Source organism: Mytilus galloprovincialis, chromosome 1 (assembly GCF_965363235.1).
Source record: "Mytilus galloprovincialis chromosome 1, xbMytGall1.hap1.1, whole genome shotgun sequence".
Classification (NCBI taxonomy): Eukaryota; Metazoa; Mollusca; class Bivalvia; order Mytilida; family Mytilidae; genus Mytilus; species Mytilus galloprovincialis.
The window spans coordinates 42,238,641-42,265,564 of NC_134838.1; the positions used below are offsets into that span (position 1 = coordinate 42,238,641).

The 26,924-nt window shown below is 33.2% G+C and overlaps 1 protein-coding gene across 3 annotated transcripts; it reads left to right on the plus strand.

Moving 5' to 3' along the window:
* The first annotated feature begins 438 nt into the window (after positions 1–438).
* Positions 439–21,729, plus strand: LOC143075048 (haloacid dehalogenase-like hydrolase domain-containing 5). Of its 3 annotated transcripts, none has more exons than XM_076250306.1 (9): positions 439–563; positions 17,765–17,823; positions 18,075–18,269; positions 18,598–18,710; positions 19,063–19,153; positions 19,593–19,638; positions 19,954–20,177; positions 20,428–20,570; positions 20,967–21,729. In XM_076250306.1, the coding sequence occupies exons 1-9, from the start codon at positions 458–460 to the stop codon at positions 21,334–21,336; spliced, it is 1,347 nt and encodes a 448-aa protein (XP_076106421.1). In that variant the 5' UTR covers positions 439–457; the 3' UTR covers positions 21,337–21,729. The 3 variants fall into 3 exon arrangements, with proteins under 3 accessions (XP_076106421.1, XP_076106437.1, XP_076106430.1); XM_076250322.1 differs by lacking the exon at positions 439–563 and adding an exon at positions 13,011–13,279; XM_076250315.1 differs by lacking the exon at positions 439–563 and adding an exon at positions 17,488–17,626.
* Positions 21,730–26,924: the final 5,195 nt, after the last annotated feature.

The window sequence follows — 26,924 nt, forward strand, 5'->3', positions numbered from 1 at the left end:
GTTTTAGAAGAAATACCTACATTGAAAATTTAGAAACATAAAAACCATTACAGCATTGCAAACATTGCCAAAGGTCTTACCTGACGGATTTGGAAACTTACATTTCAATCGGACCAAAAATTTAAAACAAAATTTAAAAAAATCGAACTTCAGCTTGTTAGGACATTATGCAAACCCTATCGACTCACATAGGACTTTGATAAAAAAAAAATAAAAAAAATAAAAAACTTCCTAAATTTGAATTGTTTCAAGTGTCACACACACCCACATACATAATGATAGTCTTAAATGGAAACTATTTTTTTTCCATTTACTGAATTAAGATATACTAGTATAATGAATCGAGATATTAAAAAAAAACAAATAGGAAAAATGAATGGAAACTAGGGTGATATAGGGCTTATCGGCAAATGTAGGTCAACCTAACTTAATCAAAAATATTGACCGTAATATTGTTATGTTTTCTATCAAATGTCTTACAAAAGCATTCATATTTGGAAAGTTTTTCAGGATATCAAACCATTTAGGAAAGCATAGATTATTGTCAGTATTCCGAGGCCCGGGTAAGTGTATATTTTTATAACAAATAATTGGAATGCATGTTTAATGTGTAACAGAAGACTTTATTGTGTAAAACTACATGTAGGTGCAACTAGGCGGTTATAAATAGTTGTGTTGGTGCGTTTTGTAAAAACCTAAGAATTACTTTAATCAAGCAAATATAACAGGAATCACTATTAGTACACATGAGCCTAGAGAAAGAACAAAGACAATCTGCGATCAAGATACCCTTATTGAGTTGTAACCGTTGGTGAAGTAGTTATTTTAATAAATATATAATAGGTATGCAATTGACACAGCATTCATTGACAGAACCGAAAAATTGAATTTAGAACATTTCTGATCCTACTCGTACCACATTGACACATGTTTTGGTCATTCTTGGAGCTAAAATCCAACCAGTCATGAACAAATAAACGATAAAAGACTAGCTATGTTCATATGACACAATATGCAGGATATATATTTACAACACAACATTGGATACAAATAAAGAGACAGCATCTTGAAATTGAAACTGTTACAAAAGTGTAGCACGAAAACCATATCGTTTTCACAGCCAGGTGCTTATACACTGTATTGGCTTCCCACTTTTTTTTAATTTCTAGGTTAATGTATCTTGCTAAGTTTTCCCTGTTTTGCAATTATACTATTCTTATTATCAACACAGAACACAAGAACTACTACATATATAATGATAGCTTCTCCTGTTCTCTATGTCACCCAGAGAGAGTCCTTTGGAAGGACAATCGTGTTATATAAAGTAGAATCACACGACCTATAAATGATAATAATGTCACAACAGGTCAATTACCTTTCATATGAGACACAAGAAGACACCTTTATATCATTATTTATCGTGAATATACAAAATATATGTAAAACCAAAAAAGAAAAAAAAAGAAGAAAAAAAAAAGATAAATCAAACGCCATTAATAAAATAATGAACCATGAAAACCCACTAGAAAATTCTGACATGCAGAAAATACTTAAGACAAAAAGCGATATAGAACTAAACACAACAAGATCAAAATATTATCTAAAAGTACAAAGCAAGCTATGGTGTACATATCTACGAGACAACAACCCAGCAACGAGAAAAACAAAAGATATTAACCGAGCAATATAAGAGTCATTAACAAAAGACAGGTGTCAGTACATAGTTTCAAGCTCAAACAGAAATATAGATGCCTACCAAGTCAGTAACGATTGCTTCTTTTATCCTAATTTTATATTCCAAGAGAGCAAAGATCATGCTGAAGCGCTTTTCTGGATTATCGTTTATAAGATCTTAATTTTATAATTTAAAATCAAGGACAATAGCTATTTTGTGGTTAATAAGCTCTTTTTTGCTTGTTTAGTTGTGGTTTTTCGAATATTTTGGCCTCGAGCATCACTGAAGAGACATTGATTGTCGAAATGCGCTTCTGGTATAACAAAATTGATACCGTTAATGGTATTACTACCACTGGATATCTAAACTTCTCCTTGTGGACCTTTAGTCCATATTCGTATCATGCAACAGCACAGTAGCTAGTACCGAGAATTCAGGTATTGTGTGATTTAAACGTGTTTGCTGTGACGAACCTTTTTTGAATTATTCAAAACCAAAGAATATATATCCTTCGTTCTAAGTTCTGCTTTATAGCCCGGCTTTAGCGAAACTGTTCGTCTCTTGTGGTTTATAAGCTCATGATTTTTTTAAATAGTTTGGATTTGCAAACATTTTAACCTCAAGCCTCACTTAAAAGACGTTCATGTCATAATGCAGACCTTGTGCACAACAATAGGTGCTTCATAAGTAATATTTCATCGATAAGAAACGTTCAAAAGCAAAATACAATATTGTTTCAAGACGTTTAAAACGTGTTTCAATTATTCCATTTCCAAATATTTATCAAGACTCAAGGAACTAATTGCAAAGGAATTTGATTGATTGATTGATTGATTGTTGGTTGATTAACGTCCAGTGGCAAATATTTCATGCATTTCTGTGGTCGGGTTGTTGACTCTTTGACACATTCCCCATTTCCATTCTCAATTTTATGTTCAGGACGAGAACAAGTTAACAATAAATACAATAGGTAGGTTTTGTTATGATAGAGGCAATCCGGGATGATGGTTGGGAAAATTTAGACTGCCACAGGAAAATTAGGGTATATTAGTGGGCGATTCAGGCCCATAGAAAACCACATTTTCTCCCTCTCCATGATGTTTGTATACAAATATATGTATTTGTGAGTGTGTGGTGGTGGTGTTAGGGGGGGGGGGGGGTTAACTTAGAAAAATACATCGCACATTGACAATATATTTGTTGTGTGAAATTGTATTTTGTTTTATCTATAATTATTATTTAATATATGACACTGGCCTTGTTAGTATACACTGATCGGTGTATTACGACTTACAACTTCAGGAATGAACAAAAATAAAATATATTTATATTGATACGCAAACATAACAAATATAGATCGCATTTGCCATAGACGTAAATTCCCTGCATATATTAAACTATTTAATTCATTTTTGGACACCATCTATTACATAATTTTGTTATCACTCGGGTTTTTATCAGTGCGTCATGAACATGGTCGTTTTTGAAATATCTACTTTAGGGGAATTCATTTAAATCTAACGTGAACCCGAAAGGCAAAAATCACCTATCAAATCCTGCTTAATATTTTTGGATTTTTATATCAAAGAACGAATGAATATGCATTCCATTTAAGTTTCTGCCAAAAATTACACCTTTTATAACAAACTAACAAATTTGGTATCAAAATGGTTCCTTACATCTTTTTAAACTCTGAAACTTTCTGTATGTTATTGGCGGGTGTTTGTTAAATTTCATGATTTCACGAAGGTTTTAAAGTACTAAAGTTTAACAGTATTGCGAACACCTTGACATCGGTCTTTATACATACACATATGTAAAGGTAGTACCTGTATATTTATTAAGTATCTGCTTTCCACTTTCAATGGTTATACAGGAGACTGAAGATCTACATTTAAATAATAAAAGTGTAACGACGGAGACGAATTTTCGTCTGTTTTGCAATCCATTTTTTTTTTTGCACTTTCAGAGATTATTGATGCGCGACCTTAAACAATTTTTATATATCTTTCGAACACAGGCACTCGTCTCAGAATTTTTTTCCCTATAAACCTTTATATAACACATGTTATATAAAGGTATATAGGATATTTTTTTCTGAGACGAGTGCCTGTGCTTTCGAACGAGACTGTTATGCATGTAAGAACGTTGTTTCGAGCGAGGGTATATGCCATTTCATGAAACAATGCATATGAGACGAAATCCAAAATGTAATGGAAGTGTAGTCTGATTCCAAAATGTTTTTGTTCCGTTCGAACACCGTCGATCTGCTTGGTTGTCTGTTGTCGTTACGTTCCGTTCGTATTATTTCCCGAGTTCACGGTAGATCATACAATTATACTTTTCTGTTCAAAATATCAGATAACGGCAGCCACGTTAAACTTGTGTGGAACAGTTGGTTAACGAATACTACCCGACTGTCCAAAAAATCATTATCCTAAACCCAAGGTAAATTCCAAGTGTTTTGTTCAAGGTATCATCTCAATGGTGTCCCGGTGACCCACTGAGGACACTTTATATATAGTTCAACGAGGACTAGAGTTAGAATGATGACGCCAGTCACGTGCAGAAAAGAAGGAACGAGAAGTTATAGATTGATAAATAATACCAACCTTAACCTAAATATATAATAAAATAATACACATGTAAACAAAGTGACTACGTACGGCCACATACCGGTATGTTGACACTATCTGGCAATGAGTCGTGTACTATATAGGTCCCCGGTACATATGCTGATTCCACAATAGTCAAACTACTGTATGTGTCCGTTTATTTGGGTTTGGGTCTAAGCCTGAAATGTTGTTTTTAACTTTTTTAAGAAAACAAGACAAAAGCTGTAAGATGAAAACTAAGATGATACATGTTCTTTCGTGTGCTTATTTGAATAGTGTAGTACACTATACATTGCATTGCCTAAAAAAAAAATACATTTATTATAATGTGTCTATGTATTACAAGTTTGAAAAGTGGAAAGTAGAAAAAAAATTAACATGAAAAGCAGGATTTTGAAAAAGAAAGACCCGCCGTGTCTCTATTATAGATCACTAAACCAGTATACATTTTTATTTAAAGGCCAGCTGAGGTCCATTCCCGGGTGCGGGATTTTCTCGCTGCATTGAAGATCCATTTGTGGCCTTCGTCAATTATCTGCTCTTTGGTCGTGTTGTTGTCTCTTTGACATTTTCCCACTTCCATTCTCAATTTTTAGCAACCGTAATTTAATATCGTGTAAATAATTAGTAATTTCGAAGAATCAATCCTTAAGAATAATAAATATAAAGTAATACAGATAAATAGAATTGAAAAAAGTAATGAAAATTAATATCGATGTGCTTCAAAAAATATATATGCAGTTATTACTAGTAATAAATTTAAAAAAAGTTTTTGGGCCAATTACATAATTTGTAAAACCAGTATTTTAAACCTGCAAATTTTCTGTCAAAATGTATCATTCTAGTAATGCCAGGACCGGACCATCAGATGGAAAAGCCCAAGGTTGTAAATATTTATAATGTTTAGCTTATTGAAAGTCTCCATAAGCTGATGTGGTGCGTAATATATAAAAATAAATACTTAAAACAAGATAACACAAGTGCATTATACTCATTACACCTTGTTTATATTTATCATTATAACGGCGCAATTACATTACTTTCAGATTAAAGGAATTCCGAAATTCATTCTACAATTGGTATCAATTTCATTGCAAACGACACCGTTTCTGCAATCGTCTTGAAATTCTCTCAGGTTCAGAAGTTTAGAGCGTTAACAAAACCTTAACTATTGAGACTCAACAAAATAATTGGTCAATATAGATTAAACAATTTTTAGTTTCAACAGAAAAAATATTTTAGCATTGATGATTCTTTTGTAGACGGAACGCGCGTTTGACGTTCAAAATTAGAATCATTTCCATAATTTTCAGCGTGGACATGACCATTTCTTTGAGGGTTTCAGGTTACCAATTGACTGGGTCAGATTAGGTAAACGTTCGTCTGTAACACCCACTTGGCATATCGTACATGTTATAGACATTTAAACTGTCGGATCGCCAAATGTTCTAAACGCCTAAATCAAATAATACGAATAACTAGCAGAGGACTAAACCTGGTGTGTTAATTTAAATGTTGAATAATTAAACTCATTTTTTCTTCTTCTCGTGGACCTGCTTGTACTCTACCCTTTTACTCTATTTAAATCCCCATTGGAAGGCCTCTGACAGACTAAGTGAACTTAAAATCAGTGTAATCGACAGGCGATGACAAACAAGTTAAAAGTCAATCATTAACCATTATTACCAACAAAGTATTGCGGTTGTCCACGCTGTTATGAAAATGATTCCATATGACTTATATAGTTTATTTTCAGCAACTGGGTCGATGCCACTTTGTGTGGAGGATTCCTCCCCGAGGGTACCGGTATTACGTACAGCCCAGCAGTCAGCAGTATACTCCAGGAATAGAGTACCGTAGCTTTAATTTGCAAATCCTTTAGGAATTGTAGGTCCACAATGTAACTTAGGTCTGTACTTGGTCATTCTTTTCATTCGAGCGTCAGATAGGTCGAAACGTGTAAAAGCGAGTCTGGCTTACACATTTATAAACCTGGTGTATTAGAAGAGTTTATTAAGTATATGTGTATTGGTAACTATAAATAGGTTGAAGAATTTGTACCTATAATAATTTTAACAAAATAGCATATTTTAGAATAAGTCCAAAAATATTTATCTTTCAACACTTGTCAATACTTTTAATAGCATTTCCTGGCCTATGTTTAACTAGCCTAGCGGTAAAAGTAAAACAATGTGTGTGGTTCTGTGACTATCACTACAGGCGCACGAAATGCTTCAGAAATTAATTATTTAATTACGTGCAGAGAAAATGGACGAATAAATATGGCAACTGATGAGGGGAAATCTTTACTATATGTACATTTTATTTGTATCTCCCAATTCTTGAAACTTTACTGATTAAAATCAAAATCATTGCATGTCTCAAACTTAAAGAAATCGACATAGTTTAAACGCGGACCGCGAAGAGGACCCCAAAATGAAGGTAACAGGATACTTGATATGTAAAAGTACAAATAAAGCAAAATTTTAATGGTATAAGATAAGAAGAAGAAGATAAGAATTTGTATTAGTCTAATCAAGAACCCATAACGGGCATCATTTTACAACACCATATGATTGGAAAAGCAAAACATAAAACTTATACCGTACTATAACGTTATGGACAGGATCAGAGCCTAACACAACGGTATACCTGTTATTTGTACGATAGTTGGCTAATTGCTGAATAAATTACATCAGCTAACATGTAACGTTTTAAGATTCGGAGTTTCCGCACCTTATTCCGTCAGAATCTCAAAATCCAAAATCTTCATTCCAAAAGTACCCCAGTGCGATGTATCACGCCTTTCTGATTCTCAGCTGGATTTGTAAATTTAAACGTCGCACGATACCGGTGTCACCTAACGTACTGGTGTCACCTAACGTTACACACTCAAAGACGTAAGCCTAAATAAAAACGTTGGAATGCATGTTGTTCAGATGACTTTTTACAATAAATTTTAAAGGATTGATTTCCCCCCCCTAAGAAACTTTAAGGATTAATTTTTTTTCTTAGATAAAGATGTTAAGTTTATAGTTTTATTAACAACTAAAAAATAAAAAAAGTAACTTGAATTGAAACAATTTGTTTTATATACATTTTAATTATAAAGGCAATCGATTTCTTTTTTTATGGATAAACTATGCACTGCAAATGCACTCATTTTTGCACTCCAGAATGTCAAGGCGAAAGGACTACAGCATATATATCTAGCATGGCAGTTCTGCACAAATATATGCAAGGGAATTAGCGGGAACAATTATTACAGCTGTTTTTTTTTTTTTTTTTTTTTTTTATTATTAATTTGTATTATAGCGGATCCGACTATTATAGTCCGGAAAACACTTCAGTTCCGCGAGGAAATCTCTCTCCCCACCCCTTCTCTATGAACCGATAGAGCTTCAACATAAAACATTAATTTTAAAGTTTTCTTATTAAAAGCAACAAAATAGAATAGCCGTATTCCAAATAGTCTGTGAAAATCGCAATAATGACAATTAGACGGAACGTTCTGTATATATTTGATTAAATAACGTCAAAATCGTATGTGGGGACATTGTATCGGACATTTTAGTTTTATCTGATATCTCGTATATTAGATTTAATTTATGGGAATTTAATATCAAAATAGAGATATTTTTTTGTACTTTTATACATTCTAATTTTTTTTATGTAGCGAATGGCACTGTATTAAATAAACATCATGAAAAAACAGAAAACGTAACCCTACGTTTAATTTGGTTTGAAGGGGACAAAATGTCGGACATTGCTATTCAACTCGAATAAAAAGAATTTGTTTTAATAATTCCTGATTATTGCATGAGGAGAAAGTGTGATCTTTGTACAAAATACTAGTATAAGAATTATTTACTTTCGACATGGGGATTGCTCTGGAATTTACGGTGGCAGAATGCGGCCATGAAAGAAAAAAAAATTATGTTGTTCCCTCAAGATACTATGTCGTTCGCTCAAGATGCTATGTCGTTCCCACAAGATAGTTATCTCGTTCCCTCAAGATACTATGTCGTTCGCTCAAGATGCTATGTCGTTCCCACAAGATAGTTATCTCGTTCCCTCAAGATGCTATGTCGTTCCCTCAAGATACTATGTCGTTCCCACAAGATAGTTATCTCGTTCCCACAAGATAATATGTCGTTCCCACAAGATAGTTATCTCGTTCCCTCAATATACTATGTCGTTCCCTCAAGATGATATGTCGTTCCCTCAAGATATCATGTCGTTCCCTCAAGATATTACGTTGTTCCCTCAAGATACTATGTCGTTCCCACAAAATAGTTATCTCGTTCCCTCAAGATGCTATGTCGTTTCCTCAAGATACTATGTCGTTCCCACAAGATAGTTATCTCGTTCCCACAAGATACTATGTCGTTCCCACAAGATAGTTATCTCGTTCCCTCAAGATACTATGTCGTTCCCTCAAAATGATATGTCGTTCCCTCAAGATATCATGTCGTTCCCTCAAGATATTACGTTGCTCCCTCAAGATACTATGTTGTTCCCTCAAGATGTTATGTTGTTCCCTCAAGATGCTATGTCGTTCCCTCAAGATATTATGTAAAGAATATATTAATATAATTGTATTGCTATGGTTAAGGAACGAGATAACTATCTTGAGGGAACAACATACCATCTTGAGGGAACGACATATCATCTTGAGGGGAAAACATAGTATCTTGAGGGAACGACATAATATCTTGAGGGAACGACATGATATCTTGAGGGAACGACATATCATCTTGAGGGAACGACATATCATCTTGAGGGAACGAGATAACTATCTTGTGGGAACGACATAGTATCTTGAGGGAACGAGATAACTATCTTGAGGAAACAACATAACATCTTGAGGGAACGACATAGTATCTTGAGGGAACGACATCGCATCTTGTGGGAACGAGATAACTATCTTGTGGGAACGACATAGTATCTTGAGGGAACGAGATAACTATCTTGTTGGAACGACATAGCATCTTGAAGGAACGACATAGTATCTTGAGGGAACAACATAAAAAAAATTCTTTCATGGCCGCATTCTGCCACCGTAGGAATTCCCTTTTTTGGGACAATTTAAAAAAAATTACGGCAACCTTTCGTGCATGGGACATATAATTTGTATCATCTTGATCCCTTTTTTGTATATTTTCGTCTTTTCGAGAGAAAAAATATCGACATTACGTCATCGCCCAATTATGAATTGCTTGTTCTAGACAAACTTTTATATCGTTTGGTAACAAAAATTTATATGTTTTTTTACGGTAGTCAGAATTTCACAAAACTAAAAGTGTAACGCGGGACAAGGAAATCATATTACAAAATAAAGGTTTTATCGAGTTTTAATTAATGAAAATTGTCTGCAACATATACAAAATTGCAATAATCTGAAAGAAGAGTTTATAAGCTTTAAAATGATATACAACACTTTATAATATCAATTTTTATGTTTTAAAAAATATTAATAAGATGAATGTGTCATGTCCGTGATTTCACCAAAGTAACACCAGTAGCGTGCGACGTTCTTATTAAGCTTTATATCATATACCATTGGCGGACCACTCTTTTTTTGTGCCGATCAATGCATTTGAATGAGGACATATAGCTGGAACCCCCTTTATCCTGTGTTGGCACCCCCTTTTTTAAAATGGCTGGATCCGCCCCTGTATACCCCCTTTTTTCCTCTTGTTCTCTTCTGTTCTATTGCAATTCATTCGATTCGCCAATTACATGTTGTACAGAATATTTTAAAATCTTATAATGGTTGAAACAACTTCGTACCTTATAACGGTTGCGATTTAATCTTCTGTATACAAGGATATTTGCGATCATGCAAGTCATCACTGAACTTTTCAACTTTTGTTTATATTAGAGTATCTTAAAATAACTAAAATTAGGCACATGATAAACAATGAGTTAGAAAATATCCTCTGATAACATCAAACAAAACTTTCTCATTTTCAATACTTGGAAAATATAATGAAACTAAAACAATCTATGCATGTCTACATCGTGATCAGAGACTGCATTCATTACCTAACAAAGAAAGAATGAGTATGATTCATTTTCTTTCTTCATATATCATGTGCATTTATCCTTTTTATTATCTGCGTACTATGCGTTTATTATTCCTTGTTTAAAAATATGTATGGTATATTGTTAAATCAAACGAAACAAGAATTAAATATAGATTGAAGGGTTTTTGTGAATTATGATTCGTGTTATGTTTAGTAAAATTGAGAAAGGAAATGGGGAATGTGTCAAAGCGACAACAACCCGACCATAGAGCAGTCAACAGCCGGAGGACATCAATGGGTCTTCAATGTAGCGAGAAACTCCCGCACCCGAGGCGTCCTTCAGCTCGCCCCTTAAAATATTTATACAAGTTCAGTGATAATGGACGTCATAATAAACTCCGAATTATACACAAGAAACTAAGATTAAAAATCATACAAGACTAACAAGGGCCAGAGGCTCCTGACTTGGGACAGGCGCAAAATTGTGGCGGGGTTAAACATGTTTGTGAGATCTCAACCCTCCCCTATACCTCTAGCCAATGTAGAAAAGTAAACTCATAACAATACGCACATTAAAATTCAGTTCAAAAAAAGTCAAAGTCCGATGTCAGAAGATGTAACAAAAGAAAATAAACAAAATGACAATAATACATAAATAACAACAGACTACTATCAGTTAACTGACATGCCAGCTCCAGACCTCAATTAAACTGATTGAAAGATTATGTCTTCATCATATGAATATCAGACACAATCCCTCCCGCTAGGGGTTTAGTATCATACTATCATTAAATATATGAGAAGAACTTAACTCGTGGCATGCCAACAACTGTTTTTTTTTTTAAATAAATGTGTTTAGTTCCGATGCAAAGACCCTATAAGTGAATCAATATTAAAGCCAAAATATGCAATCTTTAAAGACCTGACAACAGTATCGTAGCTATATCCCTTCTAAATAAGTCTGTATGAAGGTTTTGTAAGCTTTTGAGGTGAATACTGACATTTTTGTAAAGAATATTACCATAAAAGATAGGATGTGAAATACCTGAACGTATAAGATGTCTGCATGTTGAGTTATATTTACGAATTATTTCCTTATACCGATGATAAAATTTAGTAAATGTTTTAACTAGTTTGTGACATCGAAAACCCTGGTGTAATAATTTTTCAGTAATACATAAATTTCTCTCGCTAAAATCTAATACGTTGTTACATACACGAGCGAAGCGTACAAGTTGAGATATATAAACACCATAAGATGATGACAAGGGAACGTCACCATCTAAAAATGGATAATTAACGATAGGAAATGAAAAATCATCTCTTTTATCATAAATTTTTGTATTTTGTTTTTACACATGTTGTCATTTCGATAATATATTTATTACAATAGCAACCATCATATATTATATATATATTGACCTTTTTTGTGTAACAAATCTGAAAAAACCCAACTTTGCCCCTTTTATTCATACTAAAGTTAAATTAAGTTAAGCATATTAACGAGTTCCAACTATATATAAAAAAGATGTGGTATGATTGCGAATGAGACAACTCTTCATAAGAGACCAAATGACACAGAAATTCACAACAATGAGCCAAGCCCATACCGCATAGTCAGTTATAAACTGGCCCCCGAAATGAATAAAGTAAAACAATTCAAACGAAAAAAACTAACGGTCTAATTTATGTACAAAATGATTAACAAAAAAAACAAAACAAATATATGTAACACAGCAACAAACGACAACCACTGAATTACAGGTTCCTGACTTGGGACAGGCACATTCAAAATGTGATGGGGTGGGGTTAAACTAGTTTTGAGGCGCCAACTTTCAAAAACGACCTTAAAGTGTAACAGTAAAATAGAATTACTTCAGTACTTCAGTGTGACCGACCCTGCCCAGCCTCCTACAGTAAACCTATCTCTATATACCACATCATTGAGTTGCTTTAGTACAACAGCCACCAAAGAAGCTTGGGGAGGACATCTGTATTGGTCAAGTAAACATCATTTTTTTACATAGTTTTCTCGTTTGAATTGTTTTACATTGTCTTATCGGGGCCTTTTATAGCTCACTATGCGGTATGGGCTTTGCTCATTGTTGAAGGCCGTACGGTGACCTATAGTTGTTAATGTCTGTGTCATTTTGGTCTTTTGTGGATATTTGTCTCATTGGCAATCATACCACATCTTCTTTTTTATATTAGTACATGTGTTATATGTTTAACATCACAGTCAATTTTAAAGCTTTGGTATTTAGAGAGAGAAACTGGTACGATACATACTGTTGAGTTTGGTTTCTTTACATTCAGTCTCCTTTTATTTAAGTACATAAACAATGCATATTTTGGTATTGAATAATGTTTTTTTTGCTCTCTTTGGTTTTTTAGGTAAACAGTATGAAACTTATTTCATTATTAACATAATCTGGATGAACTTTTCATCAACATATATATATTCGTGATCAATAGGTCAACATTTCTGAAGTTATGTCTAATTATATTTCCATTATCTTTAATATTAATATTTCACACCCTGGAATGTCCCGAACTGTCCTATATCCTATTTCAATTTCTAATTTAAAAATTCATACCTGTAATTTTGATATATTTTAAATTTTGAAATTATGTAAATTGGTTATCACAACCTTAGAGTATATAAATAGTTGTTCCGTTCGTATCTCTCCACCCTTGATCCATTAAAGATGCATTCACGAACGGCGTGACCATCATATGGACAGATCAGGAATACCATTATCGTAATAAGCAGACTTATTTATAGCCACAAATGTTCTCAAACCCTCTATAAAGAGTCAATATTTTAGCAATTGCAACGGTTTCAATAGATGCTTAATTCTGGTGTCATATCTTAAAATCAGAGATACTAGTTTTGAACAATATAGTTTGAAGAATACAAAAAGCAAAAATGGAACGTGTTACTGTAAAAATTATAGAAGGTATGTGTAAATTTACTTAAATTAACAAAAGTGCGAAAGAAAATGTAAATCGATTTATGTCATACATATTGTATTTCCAATTTAATAGCTACAAGGCCTATATAATGTTTAAGACAAAAGTGTTAAACCATGCATTTACAATGCGCTCGCCGCGTGTTTCTGGAAAACCTTCATAAAATACCTTCGTGATCAATCCATGTACAAAAACGTTAAGAAGCAGAGGTTTTAGTGTAGCAAATGATAAACTAAAAGACAACTACTGCAAAACTATGCTATTATCATGCTTATTAACGTAAGCGAATATATAAAAATAAAAATTAGAAGTTGTGGTATGATAGCCAATGAGACTAAATGACGTAGAATTTAGCAGCTAAAGCCTATAGGTCACTGTACGACATTAAACACTACACTAGGCTATGGTGACGACATGAAACACTACACTAGGCTAACCCAATACCGAGTACCAGATAGTGAAGCAACCTAAGTTGAACTTTAACGATCTGCTGTAACAGTTATGGCAACTTTGTTAAAGCCTCTTTAGTTTTATTGCTCCAAAACGTTTGATATTTTGGATTTCCCGAGCGCACTGATGCATGTTGTTCGATAAAAACGTGCTGTGTGAATGGAAATTATACCATACGTATTTTTTTCTCAATTGGTTCAGTACCGCTGCTGTTGTGCTATCAGATCCAAAACGATTTATCTACGAAGTAGCCAGTGTTAAGAAACAACATTATCATTTTCGGACGGGGCCATTGAAAATGAATATTATATCCCCGGTAACTTAGTTAAAAATACACAACATTGCATAAGACTGCATACAACAGAATGCAAATGAATAATTTGGAACGCAAACTGCAAGAACCAGTTGTGTAACTTATGTATAAAAGTGACAATGAATTTGCGCGGGGTGGAGTTTTGCAAAGATTATAACATCAACCCTGAAAAATCTTCCTGGCCCCTCTCCGAATATCAAATGATCGCCCCTTGCATGGAGCGGAAATCTGATTAAAATTCTGAGACATATTAACTCGCATGCATGTATAACGAAATCAGGGAACTTTATTTTAATTAGCCTGAATAATTGCCGAGCGGTGGTTGTCGTACGCTCGTTTGAAATTAAAGTTCTCTCTCTCCTATCAAAATATGGGGTTATGGGGGTTTAGATCGATTCTAATCCAGAATCTGTCAGTACCAATGCCCTTATATCGCTTGATGTTTTTTGTTCTATAGAAAACAATTTGTTGGTGTCAAATTTACCAATTGTTTTCTCAACACGACCTATAGATTTTTCGAACTTTAAAAATAATCCTATTTATATATATAAACGGTTGTTTTCCGCAGAACTGACGACATTTGAGTTTTAAAATCTTATAATATTTTAATTTATTTCCCTTAGTTTATGTGTTAGACGCAGCTTATACAAGTTATTGTCCCTCTACTCTTATTTGATTTTGTGGAAATGAAGAGAAGGCAGATAGCACATTTAGAATATAGTTTAGATAGCCAACTGATGTATGTGCCTGTCCCAAGTAAGGAGCCTGTAATTCAGTGGTTGTCGTTTGTTTATGTGTGACATATTTGTTTTTCGTTCATCTTTTTTTATATAAATAAGGCCGTTAGTTTTCTCGTTTGAATTGTCTTACATTGTCATTTCGGGGCCTTTTATAGCTGACTATGCGGTATGGGCTTTGTTCATTGTTGAAGGCCGTACGGTGATCTATAGTTGTTTATTTCTGTATCATTTTGGTCTCTTGTGGACGGTTGTCTCATTGGGATGCATACCACATCTTCTTTTTTTATATGAAGTTACATAAAGTTCTTGAATAAATTTAAGATTTTTATTTGAAATATGTACCTTATTTACCACTTTTTGTGTGAATTAAGAAACCAATTGTCATGCATTAATAGGTAACTGCAGTGCAGTTTCCCCGTACATGAAAATTTAAGGACGACTGCACTCAATGCGTACAATAAACCTAGGATTTATTTACTTTATGTTATTTGAAATAAATAGTCCAAACACGCCTTGAAATCATTTAAAATAAATAGCTGTTTAAATCCACAAAACAAAACATATGTTATAAAAGGAAACATATATCGGTCAAACGGATTTAATTATGTTTTACATAGTACAGCTGATTTTCTGGGGTTAATGCCCTGTAATGTAAACATTCAAAGTAAATAACCGATTTTCTTTTGCAGCCTATGTCTAGATTATATATTTGCCTTCTATTTTATTACTTCGTGTGTGACTATTATGACAGGGCTTCCCGTTGTGGGCAGCTATGTGGTGAATAAGACAACAACCCAACAACACGAACAAAAATAACAAGATACATAAAAACGCCTACATAATTATGCTTGGTCTTAGATAAAAGACAAATGAATGGCACGCAGGGTTAGAGGTCTAGAATGAAGATAGGTTTTGCTTTTTCAATATATCCACAAATTGATACATTGGTTCAATGGTTCCCCCCAGTAGATTCATATTTTTTGTTTTTTCTGACAGTCATATATGGTTAGGTATATATATAAAAACACCTACTGAAGAAATAATTTATCAGTCAGAAAGTAGGACTCATTGTCCGGTCTTAGTACGCTACTATCACTGTTCTCATTTCAGACCAAGGAAACCTTCGGATACACGAAAACAAGTCAACATGACGTCACTCGCGAGACGGTCAAATTAATTTTTTTTTTATATCCTTAGGTGTTTTCCATTATACGCATATTCGAAAACACGGAGACAATAAAAAATTTTAAAAATGCAAGATACTATTAACATGATTAATACAGAAAACAACATGAAAAAAATCTGAATTTGGAATATTAAAAAATGATATATTGATGATTTTACAAAGAATGACTCAGAATCACATGGTGATATTGTACTAAAGAATTCGATCCACGTGGGTTTGTTTGTAAACAAACTGAATAGTTGAATGAAAGGTTAGCACAATTGCGATCAATATACAAACAAGTATAGTAAGGACTTTCTTTCATTCATTGAACACGCCGATTATGCATGTCCAGTTAACTCGGTTACAAAAGCAGGTTACTGGGGAAACAGGATCACGAGATTAAATCAATCCACGTTTTAATGCAGGTGCGACCTAGAAAGAAACCTCAGGATTCCGGCATAGTTAGATTTAAAATAACACAGAAAAATGTAACGTCTGAATTAATTAGTCTTTTTGATGAAAAGAAAATGAAAGAAACTAAAAAATGTTCTAATGAGCCCTTAATTTAGTACTTATTCAGTCGATCAAAATGGCGAGGGTCCCGGGATTTCAGGAACCCCCCTTTTTTTGATATATTTATTTTTAATTACTTTAATTTCAACAAAATTATATATAACCCCTGTAAAGATTGCAGCAATTAAAAAAGGATAATTACCGCTGACTTAGATGGAAATCGAATGAATTTTACTTATGAATTAAATAAAAATAACACTGTATAGTGAATTGTCTGGTACTTAAGCTTTTAGTACTAGTCAATAATTTCAGAGAAAAGATGAAAATATGATTTTTGATATGGTTCAAAAGAACCTGTATGTGTCGTCATTGACTCAGCGAATGATTAGGGAAAGAAACGAGGATTCTTTATACAATCCTACTCAGATTTGCTAGATACATAGTGGTTCAGATGCATGAATCTTCGAAAATCTTCCTTTAAATAAACAGTTTATATCAGTTTGTCCTTGAATGTTCGGAAAATCTGATTTAGATTAAAAATGGCTAAATTCTGATACAAGAATTGCTTATGTGCCATTTTTGACTCGATTTGTATGAAAATGTTGGATCTTAACTTAACAAGATGAAACGAGAAATGTACAAACGGAAGAAAACTGACGACACAATTTTGTCACAGCAAACATGTGCGGTGGCGTAAAAAAAGATTGAAAGGCAGTTAATTAGTAACATATAGCATAAAAATGCACGCATTTCATACACGTGCATGCGTGATGAATTTCAAGTGACAGTTCGGTCAACGCGCAAAAAGAGTGATTGAACTCGTCTGTACCTTGTGACAATTAATAATTTGCATAAGAACGCAAATGACACTTGTTTTGACCAGTTTTTATTTTTCGCACAACAAACAGATGTTTACGTAAACAAATGCACATGGTTTTGTGACCTACTCTTGAACCTAACTCAGCCAATCAGATATCACCAAAACAACAATATCAGGTCAAGGGTTTAAACTGGATATAAATAGGGAGAACTTGGATTGTATTTTCAAAACATTGTCTAGATTTGAGGATAACACATTAAAACTCTGCAAATTAAACAAACAAGATGAGAATTGTACGATTTAGAGCTGATAGCGAGGAAATGTATAGTGGTAAATATTATTAATTTTACACGAGGAAACGATTTATTACACATGCGGTTATATATTTACTCGTAATATCTACTTTTAAATTAGTGTTATTAAATATTGTGACAAATTAATAACACATTCTGTAAATTGCTATTGTAGATACAGGATCTGATTATGAAGACAGTAGTGATGATGAAACCATTGAGCAAGCTCACGAAGTAAGTTGTTCAAAGTCTCTTTTCACTTTTATTTCTCTTTCTCTTTTAATACAATTTTTGTTATACTTGAATATCACATTCTACATATTTCGTATGCCATTATATGGGTTTATTGTATTCATCATTTTTTCTGGAAATTGTCTAGTTTTGTATACATTGAAAGGTTTTAACCTGATTTCAGTTTTTTATGTTTATGGCCCTGAATATATATATCTGAACATATATGGTAATTTCATTTTTTTTTACTACAGCCTGATTTTGGGATATTGTTCGACGTTGATGGGGTGTTAGCTAGAGGCCTTAATCCTTTAGACCCAGCCATTCGTGCCATTAATAAGTTAAAAGACAGCGAAGGCAACATGAAGGTTCCTGTAGCTTTTGTCACCAACAGCTGTAGCAGAAGCAGAGACAAAGCAGCAATGTTAGAAAGATGGTTCGATACACCGGTAATTATCTTTATATTTTCCCCTGACTTTTTTATATTTATTGAAAATATTGGTTGAATTTTCTAGAAAGACAGCACAAATGAAGTATCGTGATATGCTCTGATATCGTGATAACCAAACAATGATCAGAATAGTTTATATACGTTCTTAATCTCGCACATGCACATGCTCATCAAAATTGTTTTCAATTTAAATCTTTAAAATATCAGAAAATATAACAAAGATTTTGTCTACTAAACTGAAACTTCCATATGCATATACTATATAATAGTGCTAGGTAAACAAAGTTAGATTTTGTCATAATTTGATTTTTTATAACTTTTCATAGGTATCTCCAGAGGCATGTATCCACGCTCCAACTCCAGCCAAACTTCTAACAAGCTTCCACAACAAGCATGTGTTGGTTATTGGACAGGAACACAGAAAAGAGATTGCTGAAGAGTATCCTTTTATTGTTTTAGTAACTAACCCATGTGTTTGTTGGTGTAAAAACAGATTATATTGCAAAACGAATTATTCTATATATGTGAAAACTACGGGACACAAAATGTTAGGATGAGAAGAAAGCTAATTCAGCTATATTTTGAATAATACAGATGTGTTTATATTTACATGAATTCAAAAAAATAATACAGATGTGTTTATATTTACATGAATTTAACATAAAAAAAATAATACAGATGTGTTTATATTTACATGAATTTAACATAGAATTAAATTTCATATTTATACGGATTTCAAAAAATATATAAGAGCATTACTAGTTATAAAGTTTCCTTAACACAGCAATCAGAATTGGATTTGTCAACACTTGTACAGTAGAAGACGTACGACGGGCCTATCCATTCTTAGATATGGTAGATCACGAGAATAGAAGAAGAGTGGTAAGCTGTCTTAATTTATATGGCACTATATAAAAATATGCTTAATTATTACGACTCTAATTTAATGCAATAAATATAAAACAAAGTTTTGGAAAGAAATTTGAATAGCACAAAAAGGGGTGCAAATGTACGTTTATTTGCAAAATGAGACCAAATGCTATAAATACACAGCGTTTAAATATACCCGTGAATTCCTTATTTAATTACAGACTAGTTAAACTCTATTAGATGTTGAATAGGGTCACGCTAAATTAATCATCCCTGCAGTACGATGAACTTAAGTTGTTCACATCTTTTTCCACTAGATTTTAAATAAAAAGGTTCAGTATATATCATTTTTTTTAAGAAATTGTATGAATATTTTAACTTTTAATAAACATGCCGTCACAGTTATCATCGCAGCAAAAAAATGTTCATTTTAACATTGTTTTTTTTTCAGAGTGTCGGTAACTTCTCAGACAATCTGAACTTCAAACCTGTTGAAGGTGAGTACTAAATGCTTAAAATAAGTAAATTACCGTTCTTGTGATCTGGTGAACATTTTCCGTTTTAACTATATATTGGTTCGTTTTAAACGTGCAATAAATGAAACAAAATAACATAAATTCACGGCGTTTAAAAGTACCAGTGAAAGTTTATTGTTTCATAACAGACCACGTTTAACTATTGCCGCAGGTCCCCTATTTAACAATACTTAGTAAATGAAATTGATTGTTTTAAATACGTTTTGCTTGAATCCATTACTGGTAATTTCCTGAAATGTAAATCAAAAGTTTAATGAACTAATGTTTATATTTTAGCAATATTGTTGATTGGAGAGCCAAAGAGATGGGAATCTAGTCTGCAACTTTTAATAGATCTGCTCATGACAGAAGGAAAACCTACAAAAGCACCAGAATCTTTGTCTCAAGTTAAACAGTTACCAATAATTGCTTGTAATATGGACTTAGTTTTCATGGCTGAAGCCTGCATGCCAAGATTTGGACATGGTGCTTTTCTGGTGTGTCTAGAGGCACTGTATAAGGTATGCAAATAGCATTTTCTTTTTTCACCTCCAGTAGATTGTGTCTAGTTTATTGGTTCAGTTCTCAACAAATTAACTAAGCCTAAGGAATATTTAAAATGACAGATTCAATGGTGTTAAAATGTGAACGAAAGTCCCTTTTTGTTAAAATATATATTTGTTTTAAATAGAATCATTTTCGAATATTAACGTGGACAACCGCAACTCTTGCAACTGTTGGTTATAATATTCTTCATCATTTTGTTTCCAGAAAATAACAGGGAAAGCTCTGGAATATGAAGCATTGATAGGAAAGCCATGTGAAATCACTTACAGGTTCGCTGAACACACAATTGCCGAACTGGCAAAGACAATGGGAATCAAAAGACACATCAAGAAACTTTACTTTGTAGGGTAAGTGTGCTTTAAGTTTGATTTCTGGTGATAGCTTGTCTCTTTTTCCTGAACTTTCAGTTTGGTATATCTATAATCAAATTTGGAGAGAAATGCAATTTACACAGATGGCTTTATTGTTTAAAAAAAATGCTATTAATATCTCATCGGTATAATAATCTACCAATAAAGGATTTAACGTAGACTTATTCTGCTTGGCTTCACACCTCAAAAAAGAAATTTTAAAAAAGATACCCGACCTATGTTTTTAAACCGTAGCATTCAGTCGCAATTATAACAAATCTTAATCTGAATTGACGACTGATAAAGTATAGTAAGAATTTACTGAAAATGTAAGAAGTCTAAGAAATGACATATTGTGTTACGATTTCACATGGTCATATTTTTCCTTTCCAGAGATAATCCCAATGTAGATATTGTTGGTTGTAATCTTTACGAGAGATTCCTAAAAGACTCGTGGATAAACAGACGTAACGGCAACAGAAATAATTCAATAAACCGAACCTTACCACGATCACGATCAATCCCGTGTGATGCCGCTTTATATGAACAAACAGTAACATCTATGGAAAGCCTTTTAGTTGGCACGGGAGTTTACAACCCCGAGAAGGAATCGGAAACTACAATACCAGAAGATAAAGTATATCACGGACATAGAGATATTGCACATGAACCGGAACTAGCCACACCAACGCGCTATGTTGAAGATGTTGATCAGGGAATAAGTTACATTTTAGAAAAAGAACATTTTACAATCACAACTTAATCTCAGTGACTTATTATGTCAGTAAAGTGATTTCTGAAATACCAGAGTCTTTCCGTTCATGACAGATATATAGGGCATTGAAGACCTAACTGTGATTTACATTGCACATCAGTGCGATTATGACTCTGCGCGAAATAACACAGAGAGAATTCGAGTTGCACATGTTGTATGAACATAAGTAGAGGCTGGTTGAATTTGTACATAAAAGTATACTATTTATTTGTATATTATTTGTTTGACAATCAGAAAATGTTGGCTTTAATGTATTTATGCTTTTTTATATATTGTATATTTATACGTGTATTAAAGTGTACTTAATTTTGTAATGTTAAGGTATATTATTTTGAGAGGTTTAGTTATTTAGAATTTTTTATAATAAAAGAAGATAAACAACTGATGCAGTGTTTTTTTTTTATCTCCTGGTGTAAGTTATATATATGTAGACCATGTTATGAAAATCTAGATCTACTACAAAGCGAAAATATATGTTTTAAGTCAGTCTGAGTTGGAAGATAATGTGTTTACATACATTATAAAAAAAATTATGTGGTATGACTGCCAAAGAGACAACTATCCAATAGATATATAAAAAAGAAGATGTGGTATAATTGCCAATAAGACCACTCTCCACAAGCGACCAAATGACACAGAAATTAACAACTATAGGTCACCGTACGGCCTTCAACAATGAGCAAAGCCCATACTGCATAGTCAGCTATAGTCAATATGATTTTTTTGCTTGAATTTATAAAATGTCACCTTTTTGTGAAAATAATTTCATTGGAAAAGGGACAGAAGAACAATGGTGACATTGTTAAGTCATAAGTTGGCGAGGAACGGACTGGCTCCATGTTTTAACTAGAACAACTGGTATTGTTTCCTATTGATTAAGTTTTAGTCCCCAAATCACAAATGATTGGTTAACTATAAATACACAATAGGATGGACAGAGAAAGTTTAGCTTTAAAACCATAAAACGCTGTAAGAGAAGTAAAAAATATTTCTTAAAAAAAAGAAACGGTGGTTTACAATTTATATAAATATATGAACATGCGGTATGGGCTTTGATCATTGTTGAAGGCCGTACGGTGATCTATAGTTGTTAGTTTCTGTGTCATTTGGTCTCTTATGGAGAGTTGTCTCAAATTTAAGGTACAAGGATCCAATGCCGCAGTTGCATATTCCAAAGTTGGTATTACCAGGGATATATAAGTTACATTTCTTACGTTTTTACTGCATTCCCTTAGGTTTCGTCTAATGTGTGCTTTTTTTGGGCAGAGAAACCTACGTATTTGGTACAGTTTCGAGTGTTGGAATGTAATTTGTTGTATGTTTGAATTTTATGCGGATGATATTGCAATTAATATTACATTTTTCTGCGTGAAATTTCATCAGTCATTTGGTTCTCCAGTCTTCTGAATGAAAACTTTGTTTAAAGAAAGAAACAAATACAAACACTTAAACGGAAAACAATACACCTCAACAACAAAAAAAGAAAGAAATAATATGGAATTTATGATCACACCAGAAACAAAACAAAACGAAACGGTTTAATTTAACAGTTCTGTTATAACGTTATACTGACCCCATTTATGATTGCTGTGTTCATTTACCACTGCAACATTACAATGTATGTTTTAAATTCATACAATACACATCTTTACGCCACGCTATTTTCATAAGTTACTAATATCGTTAGTCAGAACTGTACGTTCGTAAATAAACCGGAAAACTATGTACCCCTGCATTCGCAGTCGTAGCATACTTAACCATCAGACCCACTAGCGTTGAAATGTCAGAGGAAAATATATTAGACTGTCTGGCAGTCATTGATAGGCAAGAGCATACAACCATAATGGTCTACAAACAGTCAACATCGTCTGAGAGCAACTTATATCTTGTTCATTTTTCAAACAGAAAATTTAGACAAAATCAATATGTACAACGAGCAATACATGTCCTTTGTACATTTATATGTTTCAGGTTTCAGTTTTACGCGGGAAATTCTTTTAAAAAAGTTCCTATTGTGAATTTGCTTTTTGGGACGGCGATATCCCTTTCGGCCCATCGTACGGTGTTACTATATCCAAACTCATTCGTTTTACGTATGTCTGTACTGACTTGTTGGAAATTAATGAGGCGCAGTTTAAACATATTTGTTTATAGTGGATTGGGAAACAAGTAATTGCAACTTATATTACTCCATTTCCACGTTGCGGGTGCGAGTGGTGCCTTGTAGCGGCATTAGCCTACTCCTTTTCGAAATCTACATGGGTGTTTTTTACGTGCAAGAGATATGGTCCTCTCTTAACACGGGTCAGTCATATATCTTCCCTTAGGACGGAAGCATCATCGTTTCTCCAGACCATACCCGCAAATGGTGTCGAGGGAGAGCCGAACATTAAACGTAATATATATGTATTACTGGCAATTTAGTAAGTCAAGAATTTCGTTACCACTAATTACAATGTACTTAAAACATTTACTGAATTCTTTCATATATATAAGATGTCGTTTTAAAAAGTTTTACTGTACAATCTGTCCATACTTATATGTTTGCATTGCACACATCCATGTTTGCAGTCTCCGACTGTTAATGACGTCTTTACACCAAATCCTTTGGATATTAGATGTGTACTGATTGATATGGTTATATTAGATACATGATGTTTTTTATTATTTGCAATTGAATTTGAACTAGCTTTGAGTAACTGTTAGGTCTTTCAGATCAGTACTTTTTGCCTTTTGTGTTTTGTTTTAGTTTTGTTCTTAAGGCTGTGGAATGGATTTGGAGCCATTTGAATATGCCTGTCCAACTACAGGAGTCTGTAATTTAGTTTTTGTCGTTGTCTTGCTATATGGTATGAGTTTTGCTCATTGTTGAAGGCCGTACGGTTGCCTATACATTGGTAAATTTCTGTGTTATTTGGTCTCTTGTGGAGAGTTGTCTCATTGGCAATCATACCACATCTTCTTTTTTATATAGACCAAATATGTATACAGATATTTTGAATGTCTATGCAATTCAATGAAAACCGGCCAGTTTCCATTGTTTTCAGGACGGGAAACATGCAGTGCATGAAGGACAACACAACATGTCTTATATCTAGCTGTATCATAGCCTCTTTCTATTTTCGTTGTAGGCTATATTTGAAAAAAGCATACAGCTATACTATCGTATGACTGAGGCTGCAAATAATCTTTGCATGTATTCTCTGGTCCGAATTCTTTTTTCATAGTCAGAAAGAAAAAAAAAATGAAGCACGAGCATCAGAGACAACACGGAACAGTACTATACCATGAACAGATCCAATGACAATGGCATAATTGAAAGTTATTAAAATATTTATTGGTAAAAATGAGATTGCTTTGATTATCTTTGGCCATGTATGTGAAAGTTCAATAATGTAGAGTCTTTTTATGATTTCTCCTTTTCTTGTGAAAATAGTTCATCATCATCCAGTCTGTCTATTGTTCCGAAAGAGCTAGCAGATTCGATGACATCTGAAAAATATATATACTAGTGAAAAATTAATAAGCTAAATTCAATGTAACTTGAATTCATAATTAATCCATTCAACTCACCCATAATGCTAAAACTGACAACAGCAAACATATCAATTGGCGTCAAAATAATAAATAAGAATAAGCAAAAAGAATAAAAAAAATTAAAAATAAAAATAAATACAGATTATAGAAAAGTTACAAATTGGAATTCAATTGTTTGTTACAAAAAGAGTGGAAATGGTGTATAGAAAAGAGCGTCCTGCAATAAATCCTTGCTTAAGTTCACTTTTGTTGTTGTTGACGTCTCTACCATTTTATTTGTACGTTTGTTTTCAGTCAATTGTGTAGTATATCGATGGTGTATGTATACAATCTACCAATTATTGTAACATAAAGTTTATGTATGTTTGGGTTGCTCACATAATTTTGTCAATTTTGTCATTATGACAGAATTAGAAACAGCTGTCATTTAAGTGGGAGGTTTAGCTAGCTATTGATCCATTTTCCTCGGACAATGCCTACCAAGAACATTGCATTTTTTTTTCTTTTATTTCTTCCATTGGTAGATATAGTCGAGCATGTGTAGTTTTCAAATTTTATGAACTGCCCTCTTTTTAAAAAAAATACATTTGAGTTCGATATTTTTGTTAATACGTTTTTTTTATTGTGTAGGATGTATATAAATACACAGCCACATCTGATATGCCGTGTAGGATTTGTACCAAACTTTTTTGCAATCACTTATCTTTATTCAAATTCTCTCACGGTTTCGCTTAGACCTGTTAAAAAGCAAAATGTATGCCTATATTCAAGATTTTCCATGGCAGTCCGTTTTCTCGCCCTTCAAACTAGTCGACTATCTTGCAGAAGTAAGTTATTGTATTCATTCGTCCAAAATATGCATGAACAATTTGCCACTGCATGTTGCAAGCAACCATGCAATTGCTTGCTTACGAGGATTTGAAGATTAGAACAGCCTCCTTGTGCCAAATTAAAAAAAAAAAAAAAAGATGAATTATGAAGCAACTAAAAATTTGTATTGCCCTTTTTGAGATCTGATACCACTGATAAAGTAATACTGTCAGGCAATTATAGTAGCACAGTTAGCATTTAAAATATCTTTGTAAAGTACTTAATGATCGAAAGTAATTAATAGTTTACCTTTCATATACATTGCATCAATTTCATCTGTTATATCTTCTCTTTCTTGAAGCTCAGTATAACTTTGTCGACTTTTTTGTCCTTTTGCAGTAGGCGGACTACAACAGCCACAATATTTGTATAGGAATTGCAATATGCATATTTCACAATATTTTATAGTGTAAAACAGAACACATGCGACACCAACTAGAAAACAAACAATTCCAAGGACAGCTGGCAATATCCAAATCAGATCTTTGTGCGAGTCTGGTTGTTCAGTGGTCGAATGGTACCCATATTCTGTAGTTGTGGTCATATTTGCTGAGTAAGATGTATTTGTTGTTTCATTGATTATGTCGTGGAAGGACGTATTTGTTGTCCCATTAAACATGTCATGATAAGACGTATGTGTTGTCCCATTAAACATGTCATGATAAGACGTATTTGTTGTCCCACCAAACAAGTCATTGTATATATCGGTTGTCGCGTTTAAAGCGATGTTTTCTGTTGAATTTCCGAACATTTTTGAAAACTCTAGGTCGAATTAATCATCTGAAAACAAAGAAGGAAAGTTCATAAGGTAATACATTGTCTAAAACAAATATATAACAAGGAATCTGGCATCCAAACACGATCTTTATACATTCTTATATGATAATCACTTATACTATGTTATATGAAATACAGAATAAAAAACATCACAAACTTGTAACACCATATTAACGGGGTTTGCATTTTCATGTTGAAAAAAAGGTTCGTGCATGCTAGTGAATTCCGGATTGGGATACTCCGTTATGTAGCATATTTGAACTATAAGAATTGTGCTGGTCACAGTCATTGTAAAGACCTGTAAGTTGCCCTGTGTCTTTTTCTCTTCGTTTTTATCACATGTATCATGAACACATTACATCCAATTTCTTTCATTTCATTTCGATGTGAAA

What these genes read in the sequence shown, in the direction of transcription:
- LOC143075048 (XM_076250306.1), top strand. Translation starts at nt 458, where the DNA reads ATGTTTTCTATCAAATGTCTTACAAAAGCATTCATATTTGGAAAGTTT. An exon ending in GTCAGTATTCCGAGGCCCGG is followed by an intron (nt 564 to 17,764) that starts GTAAGTGTATAT and finishes TTGCTATTGTAG; the next exon opens with ATACAGGATCTGATTATGAA. An exon ending in AAGAAACTTTACTTTGTAGG is followed by an intron (nt 20,571 to 20,966) that starts GTAAGTGTGCTT and finishes TTTCCTTTCCAG; the next exon opens with AGATAATCCCAATGTAGATA.